Source organism: Triplophysa dalaica, chromosome 19 (assembly GCF_015846415.1).
Source record: "Triplophysa dalaica isolate WHDGS20190420 chromosome 19, ASM1584641v1, whole genome shotgun sequence".
In the NCBI taxonomy this organism is placed as follows: domain Eukaryota; kingdom Metazoa; phylum Chordata; class Actinopteri; order Cypriniformes; family Nemacheilidae; genus Triplophysa; species Triplophysa dalaica.
In genome coordinates this window covers 17072910-17087765 of record NC_079560.1, presented here as the reverse complement: position 1 = coordinate 17087765, position 14856 = coordinate 17072910, and the positions used below count along the sequence as shown (strand labels likewise).

General features: G+C 37.7%; 1 protein-coding gene across 1 annotated transcript; it reads right to left on the bottom strand.

The window, feature by feature from the left end:
• Positions 1–885: 885 nt before the first annotated feature.
• On the bottom strand, positions 886–13952 carry si:ch73-362m14.4 (actin-binding protein WASF3). Its single transcript, XM_056731790.1, has 9 exons — positions 13708–13952; positions 9344–9504; positions 8246–8380; positions 7706–7859; positions 6417–6534; positions 4925–5100; positions 2770–3012; positions 2259–2635; positions 886–2180 (listed from the first exon to the last, which is right to left on the bottom strand). The coding sequence occupies exons 2-9, from the start codon at positions 9474–9476 to the stop codon at positions 2023–2025; spliced, it is 1494 nt and encodes a 497-aa protein (XP_056587768.1). The 5' UTR covers positions 9477–9504; positions 13708–13952; the 3' UTR covers positions 886–2022.
• Positions 13953–14856: the final 904 nt, after the last annotated feature.

The following is a 14856-nucleotide window of genomic DNA, read 5'->3' as shown; positions in this document are numbered from 1 at the left end:
TGCCTTTACCAACAACACGAAAAACTGTGACTCCCTCTATTGGATGAACTAAAGCCTTTGTCTGTGAGCTGTTGTCGATGATTTAAAAATCGCTGATCGCTCCCTTTCATCAGAAAGGAACTTCTCGGTACAAAGGGCACATGCATATTAGTAGGCCACACCAGACAAATATACTTACATGGGCTAACAAATAAAATGGGCTACGGCCACAGATTTCATTGGCTTATATTTGGTAAACGGTTTGACTGGTTGAAATTATTTGACATCTTTTGCCATGAGGGCATCATCTCTAGATGAGGGTTGTAGTACTTCCTGCTTGGAGCTCTGATGACAAAGAAAATATTTTCAAAATTAATCTCTCTCAAATAAGATCGCAAACTTTAATAGAAATGTGTTTTCCTTGTGTTTAAATCCGAATTTGTCTTAATATGCCTAAATGTGTTTTTTAATTGGCTCATGATAATTTTGTTTTCATGCCAGAGATAAAAAAAAATTCACTTTAAGTCATTTACTTTCACTTATATGGTTATCAATTGAAGTCCTTAAAATAAGATATTGAACCAAAAGTGCATGAACAAAGAAATGTCTGCATTCCTACAGGAAATGAATGAAGCTCACCTTATGACCTGTAGCTTAATAGTTTAATTGCCATAAATGTGTTATATCTTCCTTTGCATTTAAAATAATCTGCTAAAATGTATTAGTATTGAATGATGCATTGATATTCTGATAAAAATATTTAAAATATGTATGTATGTATGTGTTCATGTATATATTTTAATGTGAGAACACACTCAATTCTTACCCAACTGACAAAAATTTCCTGAGAATAATAATCAAATAGAAAAAACTTCATCTCTTCAGAAACAAGCTTAAACATTAAAATCAATGAAACACAACCAATATTCTTTTTATTGTTTGAATATTGATAAATGAGCACAAATTATGAATATATGACACAGGATGTGTCTATTTGTTACTCTTACATGCACATTAATTGGTAATCATTGTGACAGACATTAATACACAACATTATCAAGATCATCTTTCAAGCAGTACAAAAACCTATACAACAGTAACTTTCAAAACACGCTGGAAATACGTCTGTATTTGACAGTACTGACAAATTATAATTTTATGTTCCTGACACTTTTAGTCATGAAACACTGTGTTTACATCTATAATTTTCTAGACAGTAGTTTGTTGCGGTGGAAAACGTCTTGCACTCTTCCGGACACATTTAGTCACAAAAACACACACTGTTAGTCAACTGCAAGCTATAACAAAGTAATGGCCACATCTGTTCAATAAGAAAAAAAATATTGAAATATTGAAAACATCAAGAAGTTTACTCACTGCAATACAGGGATATAAATATTTATCACAACACTGTCCACATTGAACAAAGTGACAAAATTGTTTGAACGGCTTTCAATATGTACTATATCAATGATTTGTGTGCACCGTTTTCAGGGCATCTAACTCAAACCAGAGGTACAGGAAATAAATCTGAATTAGTAAGAATACTATAGCATTGATTTAACAAAGCTAATACAAGTGCTAATACCATTGTCCACCTGGTGTACCACAAAAGATGGATACGTATGGATTTCTCTATATTTATGATCTGACAACTAGAAAAATATAATGAAAATCACACAAATACTTTTTTCCATAGATATTTTCTTGGCAACTCTGAAATAAATGCTAACACAAATAATTACATACTGTAATTATGAGATATGCTGTATTCTCAAAGTTCACGTGCTTCCCGGCCCACCTATATAACATTAGAATGTCTATTCGGTACTCATCATCCGTCTGTTTCTGCAACTGACCTGTGTACTTCATTTTATATTGCACAAACTCTCCTTCATCCGTTCTCTGTGTGTGTCGTGACCCCTTTAGCATCTCTGTCTAAAGCCCCGTACATCTGAGGACGTCTGACTCTATGAGCGGTGTATATGTGCAGTTTTGGGTAATAGCAGCATTATGATGGTGAGTAGGCGTCTCCTCGCTGTCTCAATCCGACCACTCGTTCTCCTCGGGCTCAGAATCCTCGTCCGACTCGCTGTACTCCACGGCGATGCGTCGCGACAGAATGGTGGCCACGTCATTACCAACTGGCTCTTTCTTGGCCTCCTGCTCTCTCTGCTCCTGCACTTTACGCAGCTGGATACCTGGAAGAGTAGAACAGTTTCCCTAGACTCCATCCTTAAAGTAATCAGTGCATACGCAATTTTGTTTTGCATACTAACCTCTGCGGATGGCAGCCAGAAGATCGCTTCGAGCGTCGCTCATGGGGATAAGTGGCACCTGGCCCTTTCTGGGTAGAGTGGACTCTCCAGATGGATGCGTGACTCGGGCTGGGGACGGTGCATGGGTGGGGAGTCCTGGCGGGGGAGGAGGTGGGGCCACTGGTGGGCCACCCATCACAGGATGAGAAGGGGAGGGGGCGTAGGCAGAGGCCGCCCCTGGAGGAGATGGGCTGTAGGGCCGTGTGAGGGTAGCAACAGTGCCCGGAGCTAGCGACGGAGGTCCAGACGTGCTGTCGAATGCGGTCTGAGATGAGGGAATGAGGGGAGGGGGTGGTGGAGGAGCCGGTGGGACAAAATGCTCGTGTATTGGATGGCCGCTGTAAAGTAATTTTAGTGGAAGAATTTTTAAGCACAACAAAATATTTAGTATTACCATTAAAAGAGTAAACTACTTATCAGTTAATCTGTAGAACTGATCATGTATACAGTAGTAAATTAAAAAAGCACATGCCTGTAGTCTTTGGCAGCTGTTGGTCGCGGTCCGTTGAGGGAGGAGTCTGGCGGCGGTCCGTGGTGTGCCTGCACACGACCTAAAGAATGCTGTCGAGCTGAGCCTGAGGCTTGAGGACGGTACGCTCGGTCCAGTGATTGAGTCTGTGTGGGGCCTGTGTCTTTCCCCTCAGCCCCTGCTCCACCAGCATCCTGTGGGTGGTTAGGACTAGCCGGGTACGAGTGCTCATCTGACATTCCAGATCTGAATCCCATCAAAGAACACAGATAGTGAAGTCAGAAAATGTACAAATGAAAATCTTTCCACATTATGTTTCATTGTCCAAAGGGGGCAGTGTAACACACAGTTAAGAGATCCTTAAAGGCGCAGTTTTTGATTTGCAGCGACCATTAGCGTTGATTTGCAACGAATCGCTCAGTCCGTATACGATGGTGGCCACCATAGTACAAAAAGATGTTGTTCTCATGTTGACGCAGGGAAATTATCATGCGGGTATTAGAAAGACTGTAGAAAGATCGATGTCTTATTTATTACATAAAATAAAGGTTTGTGGATTTTAAGTAGAAAAAGTAGAAAAAAAAGAATAAAAGTCAGGAAGGAGCTAGGACCCGCGTTAATATTATAAAGACTTTCCAGCAGAGACAAGTTAGGACCCGTGGTAGCTTTTAGCAAATATACTCACAGATAGCTATGGAGATACTCTCCAGCAGAGAGATGTTGGAGAGAAAGATTGTCTAAAGATCACCCCCGAGGAGGTTGCTTTGATTCGGATAAGTATGTGAGTAACATACTAACATACCAAGATATGTTCTTGTTTTAGTTCTAATGTTAGCTTGTGTGAGGGAAGCAGTTTTGAGCATCAGTGTTTATCTGGAACCGCTTTAATATTGTTTTCGTCCAGATACAGGAGAGAGACCGAGAGTGCGTCAGCGCTAAACTAGAGAGAATTTTACTCTCTTACTCAATGATGAATAAACTTACATTTAATCTGCGAGTCAAATTTTAGGTTGCTGTACAAAACATGGTGGCGAATTCAATGTATGTAGGGCCACTCTCTATGTAGATATAAACAGCTTTTTCTAAGTTATTACAAACATATTAATTCATTACGTAAGGTCTTTATACTCCTCCGAAGAAATAGTTATGTATATTATATTGCATTTCTGTCAATAGATCCTTTAAGCGTATAGCCTCTGTCACTATTCACATTGCTTGAGAAGAGGAAATGGGGCATGTCAATATTAGCTTTTAGTTTGTATTATGAATTATATTTTGTTCCACCAATGAAATAGCATTTGTGTAGCAAAACTACAATATATCACGCTTTTGTTCGAAAGAAAGAGTCAATATTATTGAAGAGTTCTGTCACGTACGGTCGCACAGAACCCAGACGCAGGCAGAAGTGAATATATTTATTTTAACAATATTTATTAAGGCACAAAATAATAAACCCACGATGGGGCAAACAAGAAACTAAACAATACTGACAAACAGAAAACATTCCACGAGGGGGCAAAACAAAGTTCAGGATAATCTTAATAATAAATCCAAACACAAGGGAAGCAGGAACAAGGTAATCCAGACACGAAGTAGCAACAGGTAATAACGAACACGAAGTATTAACACGGAGTATAAACACGGAGTATAAACACAGAGTATTAACACGGAGTATAAACACGGAGTATTAACACGGAGTATAAACAAGGAGTATTAACACAGAGTATTAACACGGAGTATTAACGTGTTAGCTACACGGAAGACACACAGCGAAATGTCAAAAACAAACCGCCACGTGTCTCCACACAAGACGAAACACACACACACAAGACATGATATTGTCACGGCTCTGTCCCCAAGGCCCGAATACTCAGGACTGGAAGGACAGGACCGTGACAAATTCAATATGAATTTAACAATTAATGACCTTCATTTATTTAAATGTCTAATTTGTATCTATTTCTAGATCTCCTTAATTGTTTTAGATTAAAATGTTGATAACGCAACAAAACATAACTGAGCAACCTAAATACAATTTTCCGCAAAAATTATTTACTAAATAGATTTTCGGCCATTGGATTTTCTTTCTTCTTACAAACACTGGTATGGCTTTATACAGAATAGGATGTGGATTATACAGAACACATCTGTCACCCACCTGTCAGGTGACAATGAGCCATCAGAGGACATGCCATGGTAAGGAGAGGGTGTCAACCGAGTGTCCGGACGGAACTCCTTATCATAAGCCATCATATTCCATTCCTGACGACGGTTATGAGCTTTACGAATTTTCTTCACCTCACGACTGGGATCTTCCACGTGTTTTTGCTCTTGCTAAGGGAGGAAACAGAGAAAACGATTTTTCACTTTGCAGAGGAAACAGGTAAGTTGGTTAGCTAGATATTCTGAGTTTGTAAATGTAAATGCAACTGTGAATTTATTATAAGTTACTAGTTTATATTTTATCATCTATGAACGTTTTGGCATTTATAATGTGAATAACTTGCACTAAAATAAACATGCAAATCATATTCTGCTGAAGGTAACATTCTTTTTACAAATGTAAGGTAAATCTTTAACACTGCATACTCTTTACATTTAACAGAAACTATATGATATATTCACAAATCTATTCCAATAAAATTCAACCGTTTTAAGTTTAAAATTTTGATATAGAACTATACCACTATACTGGAATACCCTTACGGCTCACCAGGGGGGGCTGTGGCCCACAGTTTGAGAGCACTGGTATAGAATACTAAAGAGCAAGTCTGGGCAACATGCCAGCAAATCTATAGCCGTTTCTCAAATCCATGAATGCCAAGAACGGACTTGTTCTCATTGAGACCAGTCTTGCAAGGCAACCTCGTAAGAATGAACTTGGATGGACGCACCGCAGAGACTTCTGGGACTTCCAGCAGGTTCTGTACATGCACAAGGCTGCATTCAATGCATCCTTGATATTGAGAACACATCCGTTTACTTTCAAGCATTCTCTGTTCTTGTGTTCTTGAGTATTGGAACCAGACTTCGATGGTATTGATGACGTAGAGTGATAACGCGAGGACACCAGACTGCTGAAGAACGCATATTGAGAAACGGCCTATTTCTCTCTTGTTGAGTGACTTCACTTTCCTTTGCTTAATACTCCGCCACCCATCATTTCTTCTTATTAATACTTCAGCTTCTCTGTTTTGTTGCCTGCTGTCAAAACACACACTCAAAGGCCAATCGGATTAAAGGGCTTTTGCTCAGCCTGTCTAAATGAGTCATGCGGTGAAGATGATGGGGCTGATGATGAAAAAGACCAACGGAGGAAGAGGGTGAGAGGAGAATACAAAAAGACAGGTACAGGGGAAGGTCACACATATGTCTGAAAGATACATACTTGCTACTCATTCTTGATTTAATTTGCTGTTCATTCATAAGGCAGTGCAAGTAACCCACATGCAGCATTCTAAGCACTGCAAAGGGCGCACTATAACCTGAACACATTAAAATAAGAGTCAAAGTATCTATGTAATTCTAGCTATCGCTCCCTTCAACAGGACAAACACACTTCCAATGCAGCAGGAAAGGACTTATATCTGCGTATATATATGTGCTTGTTTGAGATATGTTTCTGGCCAGACACGCACAGACACACACACCTTCTGTCTTCGTTTCTCCTTCCTCTTGTTTTCTGTGGCTTGCAGCATCTTTTCCTTCCAAAGGATGAAGAAGTAGGATGGATCTGTGTAGAATTTTAACCCATCCTTCTTGTCATCCCTGTAAAATGGCAAAAAAACGTTCTTAGTACAGACCACATATGTCTAACATGTATGTTAGGAGATTGAGTAAAAGTGGCGTAACTTTGTTGAACTTGAAAAGTGGTGGGGATAAAGACAACAAAAATTTTTTTTTAATCAATTGCTTCTGTAATAACTCATTGGGAATATTTATCATATATAGTGGGTGGTCCGTCCATTGGCAACTCCGCTTTTCACCTCCAGCACTGTGGTTCCCAAACTATTTTGTTTAGGGAAGGTCACTTGGCTGTTGCTGTGCATTACACTTAAAAACAGATCACATGTCACTGTTTTTACAACTTTTTGTACACTGGATGCACAAGCAAGCACCGTGTGTGTGGATGATGCACACATTTCTTACTGGCCACATTTTTCTGAAGTCACAACTCTCTGTCTTTCAAAAATAACTTACGAGTGTGAACACACCTACAATACACACCTTCCGCAAGCATTTCTTAATTTCCTCCAATAAATGGTGGGGACATGTCCCACCTGTACCATCCGCAAATTATGTCTATGCATGTACTAAAACATTGTACGAATATTTTAATGATAGTTATATAAAGGCGCAAAAACAATTAGGAGACAACTCCATGTGGCAACTCCCGTCCAGTGTCTGTTGAATTTCAACAGAAACAAACCTCACCCAACAGCGTGTGAAATGTGAAAGACTAAGAAAATGCCATGACACATAAAAGTTGTGAAAATAAAGTTATATTCGTTTTTTTAACTGATCCTAAAATAAATGTAAAAACATTAATAATGTGTTGTTTAGTTATGTTTTTTTTCTTTGCAGCATTCACGATATGAAAACATTGCATCTTTTGTTATTTTGACCAGTCTGTCCCGTTTAAATTTTATGGTAAGAAACTATTGTTGTAACTAATTCATAGAATGAAAAAGAATATTATTTGGCGTAAAAATTTTTTCAGAGGCAGTATTTTTGACATTTGAGTAAGCTTATGTTGAATTGTGCTACAACTTTGCCAATATTAAAAAATGATCTTTAGCTAAAATGTGTAACTATAATATTATAAGTACATAAAGCTGTTTACTAATCACAATTTGCAATGATAACCTTAAGGCACATTATTTCTTTTTTGTTTTCAAGGTGAAATATGACCCAAACAGTTTCTGTAAGCTTTATTTACCTGTAGGGTGTGAGGATGTTCAGAGGAGGTGGTTTGTCACAGCGGTGGTACACCTCCATGACCGGATTGGGAATAGAGTTTCTGGACACCACCTGTTGGTCCTGGATGGTGGAACTCTTGAACGCCTTTCGCATGTTGATGTCCTGTAGAGAGACTGTAGTACAAGCACACAGATCAAGAAAATCTCAATAATTGCCACAAATGTTCCATTTGCCTGAACGACAACCGTCTCATTCCTGCGTAGTTTACGGATAACAGAAGTTAGACATTAGAGTTAAAAAAGTTGCCAATATGTTTATTTCTCTTAAACAAAGGCATTGATTCGCATCAGAAGGCCTTTTTTAACCCCAATGGGGAAATTACGACTGTTTCCCGAAACCGTAGTAACTCTGTCGGAGATTAATCATTTGAAACAAATTGGTTCAGCATTCTAGTTGATGATGCCATACAGGTGGTGGACTAATAATGACGTCTACTAATAAATACGTTCAGATCGAATTAATGTGAAATTCTTGTGTATGCATCCTCATTTTTACACACCCTCTTCCACCGTGGAGTCTAGCTGTGTGACCTTCACCGCCAGCAGGTCGACGCGTTCTTGTAAATTGTTCATGCGCATGCAGAAGCTGTTGGCCTCATTAAACAGTTCCCCAAAGATGTCCTCTGCATGTCGACCTAAATCAATAAACAAGAGCTTAAAAGCAAGGAGAAACTGATAATTTTTCTACTAATTTGTCTACTTTAATTCATATTTATGCATTTAAGAAATGGAATTTCCTAAAGGGTGGCAATTTAAATGTAAATTATGAAAGCTTTGTAAATTCCATATTTTAAAACAAAAGACAGACAGGAAACAGAATATATGTATATATAAAATTTAAATTTGTTGAGTTACACTGTGTCTACACCGGACACGATCGGCGCGATGCGACACAACAAAAAACGTTAGAAAAACATTAGAACGCATTATAATTATACATTTTTTCCACACTGGCCGAGCTGGTCCGGTGTAGACACGGTGTTTAACAAAATGGAATTTCTAGAAATTCAAAGCTGCAATCAAAATCTATAAATAATAATGAAACAGTGGTTTCAAAAAGTGATTTATCTCTATTTTTATCTATTATTTACTAAGTGATCTGCCTATACATAAATGCTTAAATGTAATATTATATTCTAATCACAAACTAAATAAAATAGGGCTGTGCAATGATTAGTCGCGATTAATCGTTTGCAGAATGAAAGTTTTTCTTTTCATAATATACAGTATGTGTGTGTACTGTGCATAATTATGTATATATAGATAAACACACATGCATGTATATATCCAAGAAATATATATAAAGTTTTCTATTTCTATTATATATAAATAGAAATATACAGTAGGTATAATATATACAGTACATCATTATTATACACCATACAAACACATACTGTATATTTTAACATAAACTTTTATTCTGCAAATAATCGTTGTGCACCCCTACTTATTATTACTTTACTTATATCCTTTGTACAGTCACTGGGACCCCCACGTGCGTCTGAGGGAATCCTCTGAAGCAGTAACAAAAGCGTTTATTAAAAGGGCTGCATGCTTGTGGACTTGCGATCCATACGAACAAGTTTAACTGTGCTTACTGAGTCCTCCCAGCTGCTTGATGATAGCTGCCAGCGTGCTGTTTGTGACACACTCCAGCTCATTAGTCACTCCGTCCGGCAGGGTTCCCCTACATAGGTGCCTGGGCTCAATGGTTCTCTTCACAAGCGGCATGACTGACCGCAACTACAAACACAATTACCTGTGAGGAGACAGAAAGGTGTTTTACACACTTTATGGACTCAAAAACAGTTTTCTTATATTATCCAATGGTACCAAGAACGATCCTAAACCACATTTTTAAAAATGACTGTAACCGTTCTGTAATTACATGTTTGTTTATAACATGGAAAAGAGAATTTATGACATGTCCTTTTCTCAAGAAACTAAAACAATACATTCCACCACATTTAACATTTTCTTATAAATTAATTTTTCAACAACAGCAAGCTGTCTCTCTCCAATCTAGAATACAAATTAAATGCAGACACATCTGGAGCATCTAAAGTGCAACTTTGGTTGGTAATCATCAACCACATCATGGTCAAGAAATAAAAAATATTATAAAAATATGCTTGTCATATGGCAGATTCTTTATAGTCAAATAGACATATCTGTGAAACTAAAATATATGCTGACACACAAAATCACAGATGAGATCTCTTTTTTTCTCAATTATAAGTCCTAAACTGAGCTCAAGTTTGGCAAGTCTGCAATTAAAAGTCAACATTATTGAAAATTTCAAACATTTTTCATAAAATGGACCCACTTTTTTCCCCTACCATGGGTTGTAACTATCTTTTGCAAACAGCATATTGTCACATTTTCTTTTAAAATATGTTATGGTGCAAAAAATGAAAAAAATGTTTTTATTATTTTGACATACTAGTAATTTACTATGTTCAAGATAGAGTTTTCTTTTAAAACAAAGTCACATAGAATTCTCAGGAACACACCTATTGATAAAGTACTGTTTCCGTTTGTCAAATAAATAAACATACACACAAGAAAACTATTTTCTATTCACCTAATCACTGCAATATTTCTGCATATGGAACAACAAAATACATGATATTCTAAAGAATTATTAAATATATATTTTCAATATAATAGTTCATTACAAAGCATATTAAAAAAAAATTAGTTAAGGTTAATTCATCGTATTGGTTCATTCAGACAGACAGACACTCCATTTCATTTGCCTTCAAGGCCACGGTCATTTCCATGACAACCACCCAAGGCCCTCTCTCATGCTCGGTTGCATATTAGCCCTGCTAGAGTCAACACTGATACGAGCTGAAGTCTTTTATTCAGATACTATAGCCCTCTGAAAAGCAACTTTAAATACAAGTTCTGTTTACAGTCTTGTGTTACAGTTTCTTTGATCATCTTCAGCAGTACAATGCCTGATGCTACAGAAAGAGTGTTTGTTTCAATTTTAGATTAAAAAAAATAGGCCGCAGTGCTTCCTGAGGCGACGAACCCTTTTCTCAGCTGTTAGAACAGCCAAATAACCAAATGCAACTACACACTTATGAGGAATACTGTTGGTTACACATCGTCGCCATAACATTTTAACCTGCTAACTATCAGAGCCCTTTTTGAGCCTACACATGAAAACACATGTTGGAACTAAAATGGCGGTAACTCATGAATTCTTTGGAATACAGACTTACGGTTGGTCTCGTTTGAAAAAAAAAGTAGCTGATTATTGCAACAACAACAAAATCACACACACACACAATTTTTTTTTAAATGAATACTGTTTATTGTAAAATATATATATATATATTATAAGAAAGAATCAATTACTCTCCCTACATAAATTATTTAAAAAAAGACCAAAGAATTCTGTATTCTAGAAATTTTGAAACTCAATAACTAAAAACTTTGCAGATAGATATAACCTTTTAATTCCAAGGCGATGAATTGTGCACATGGTGATTACAGCCACTTCAGAACATGTTTGATGTGTATGACTGAAATTTGGGACTTCGTAATCAAGAACAAATGAACTGTGTTGTTGTGACATCATGAATGAACTGCTCTATACATTATGCATTATTTTAGCTGTGTGCGTAGCCTTGCAACTAGCCTGACGCTAAATGTTATGCAAGCAATTGTATAAGAATTTAGTGTTCACTTGAGTTTTTCAGAAAAAGTAAGCAGTTTTACTCTTTCATCACACAGAATGTAAAACAGGGACTAATTATTCAACAATCAGCATAGAAGCCCATGAGTGAATCCTTCATTTCTGAGGAATACATTTTTCTATCAGAACAAGTTCACCACATTCTGACAAACAATAATAAGTCTAAATGTCAGCACAAATGTCAGTATATTTAATATGTTAGTTAGTATCACTGCCTTGGCAATGCAAACATCTCACTGGTCAAGCATACAATGCAGAAAAGACTACTTTACTTTATAGTTTGATTACCAAGCTATTCCTTCAGGTCACACATAATAAATGTTAATGAAATTGGGCAACAGATAGAATATGTCGTTTGGACAGGTGACCTACTTTTTAAATAAAGGCCCACAAATCCTGGTTACTGACAAATTTGATTCCTCACATACAAGACTTCGAAGCACGCCTCTATTTCAACAACATTCAAACAGAGATCCATGAAGCAGAAAAATAAGTGAAGAATTCAACTGTATCTGACAACTTCATTAAGTGTTTTGAGCTTTCCTGTGGAAAACATCCTCTGGGAATTTAAACGATTTCAAATTATTTTAAATTATTATAGGCTACCTGTGCAATTTCTATCGTCTTCACATGTTATGTGTTGCATTATTGCATCACTTCTGCATCATAGAATTTTGCTATTTGCACAGACTAAAGACATTAGACAACACCATTTGTCCGCAACGCTGAATTATCTCTCACTTCTGAGAGATGCGTAGCCTGCCTCCACAGTCAGAGGCCCAGAACTGATTCATGAGAGGAAACCATGGCAACGCCTCAGCTATGCTGGTGGCAAGGCACACAAGGTTCCCTCACCAAAAAAACATTTACGTAATCACTTAACAGCTCTACACCCTGGAATGTGAATTAAATCCACATTCTCTCAAATGCAGTTGCTTTTAATTCTGCCAATGCAGGAGGATTTGAGTCACTGGCATGCACCAGTTTGGGGAAGCGTGGCACACTATGATATAACATGATCAAAATAACCCACAAATGAAAATGATTCAGGTTTATGTGGTTTCTTAATGTGCTGCAGATACTGTTATTTAATGTTCAATTATTGAACAAGAGCTAGACTGCACATTCAGTATGTCAGTGGTAGTGCTAGGATGGGTATGATAAGTGTTGTAGTGTGGGTGGGTAATTGGGTTGGTGAATGACAGAAAACACGTGTTTAAAGTCATGCACTGACTTAATAGTGAAATGTTGACTCCCTGTGAATAGATATTCAGAAGAAAATTAATCTATAAGGCGTCAAACTGTTTTCTTCATGAGCTGTTAAATAAACAAACGTTATTTTGCACCTATACAAGATTATCATTTCACTGCAGGTTGTATATGCAGATAATAACTGTTTGTGACAGAAAAAATCTTGAATCTATCAAGACACATTGTGCATGTGAACCTACAGTACTCAGCAATGAAGATAATCCCCTATGGTATCTAAGCACAACTCTAAACCTGTACATTTTTTTTTATAAAATACCCTGAATAATTGATGAAAAATAAAATGCATTTTGAAAAGCTGCAAAGTAGTAACTCAGTACAGTTCTGCAGTGAGTAAAGTGTACAATCACACAGTTTTCCTGTTGTAATTTTGCACATCAAATATAAATAGTGAAGTCTTGTGAAGTTACATATTCTTAACCAACCTGCCATTTTAAACTAATATTTAATAATAGCAATGTTAATGTGGTACTGTAGGTTGTATCCAAAGCATTAAGATCTCCAACCCGGGGGTTACATTATTTGCAATATTTATTCAGTTATTTGTTTATCTGTAGTTTTCTACTCAGGCAGACTTAAATGTATAGTTCTTGACCCTTTAATTTTGTACTTGCTCATAATCACGACGTCACCCATACCAATGTATTGGCATGACGTCACTCAGAACACTATGCTGGCATGTGATATGATAACAGGTGTATGCTTTCGGGATATGGTTCAAATGAACGAAACGATGGTGTTAGCAGTATTCGAGACAAAATCAATGAATTTCTTGATCAATTAGCTTGACGAATTAGCGTATCTAGATACTTCAGCCCACATTAGAGATAGGTTGTGACACACAAGCACGCGCCGTTAAATCTCTGCCCTGTCATAATTTTAAATGGCAAATGACATAATCACAAACGAGGCAAATGAAAACCTTCCAGATGTGCCAAAATGTGCGTGTTTTAGCATTTTTTTCTCCAATAGTAATTTACTTACGAATGAACGCAGTTGCCTCCCGATCTTATTTTACGCTGTCCTATCCTTGAGTCGTATTCCAGTCGTTATTCAGGGACGCATGTCGTTATTTCTAGGTGTCATCGTTATCGATGGCTTATCGTGCGATGGACGGCGGAGGTGGTGCTGAAATCTTCCTGTATGTACGCGCGCGTTGCCTTGGAAGCGTCGCTTCTGGCTGTTCGCTACGCGCTGCAGCGGAGATGCCACTGCGCATGCGTGCGAGTGATTCACGGACCACCACCCGCATGTTCATCAAGGAAACAATGAGGCATGATGAGTCAAAGTAAAAGAATCAAAAATAAAGCGGCCCATATTCGATGTCACCAATATAACCCTGTTTAAAAGACAGACTTCACACTTCGTACTGCATCACAACCCCTCTGTTAAGGCTCTGTCCTATATATTATGCAAATTACCCAATTCAGTCATGACAAGACTTCCTCCTAAACTGTTTGTCAGGCTGAGAACAACGATGATCCTCTTGTGGCCACTGTGGGAAAGAAACCGTAGAGGGGGAGAGCTATTGTTGGGCTATGAGTGTGTGTTAAAAAGCTCCATTCATGGTGCTGGAGGACAACGTCACCAAAAAGCTCTCTGGAGGTGCTCCTGTCACACACCTCTTCAAAGCTCACCCACTCTCTTGAGGTTGTCAGCCTATATGTTTCCGGAATAAATTACAATGCAACATAAACGGATTTTTAATGAACAGCAGCATGTTGCTCCTCTGTAAAAGCTAAACATTTATTGAAATGTTGTTCTTAGAAAAATAATCATGGCTTTAATTGAGTAAAAGTGTAGTAACTAAGCATTTTTGACAAGAGTATCACTTGTATTTGGGATGGTTTCACGAGAAGATACAAGTAAATTATGGTTTTCATAAGAGTGACGTCTATACATGGTTTCATGATCAATTGAACTAAATTGTGCTTCATATGAATTTGGCATAAAATGACAAACTTTAAATTACTGAAGTGATATGTAAAAGCGGGGGCAAGGTGGCTTAGTGGTTAGCACGTTTGCCTCACACCTCCAGGGTTGGGGGTTCGATTCCCGCTTCCGACTTGTGTGTGTGGAGTTTGCATGTTCTCCCCGTGCCTCGGGGGTTTCCTCCGGGTACTCCGGTTTCCT

Coding starts and splice junctions, on each gene's coding strand:
- si:ch73-362m14.4 (XM_056731790.1), bottom strand. CDS start 9,476: ATGCCGCTTGTGAAGAGAACCATTGAGCCCAGGCACCTATGTAGGGGA. Junction 8,381..9,343: donor CAAGCAGCTGGGAGGACTCA/GTAAGCACAGTT, acceptor TTATTGATTTAG/GTCGACATGCAGAGGACATC. Junction 2,181..2,258: donor TCTGGCTGCCATCCGCAGAG/GTTAGTATGCAA, acceptor CTACTCTTCCAG/GTATCCAGCTGCGTAAAGTG.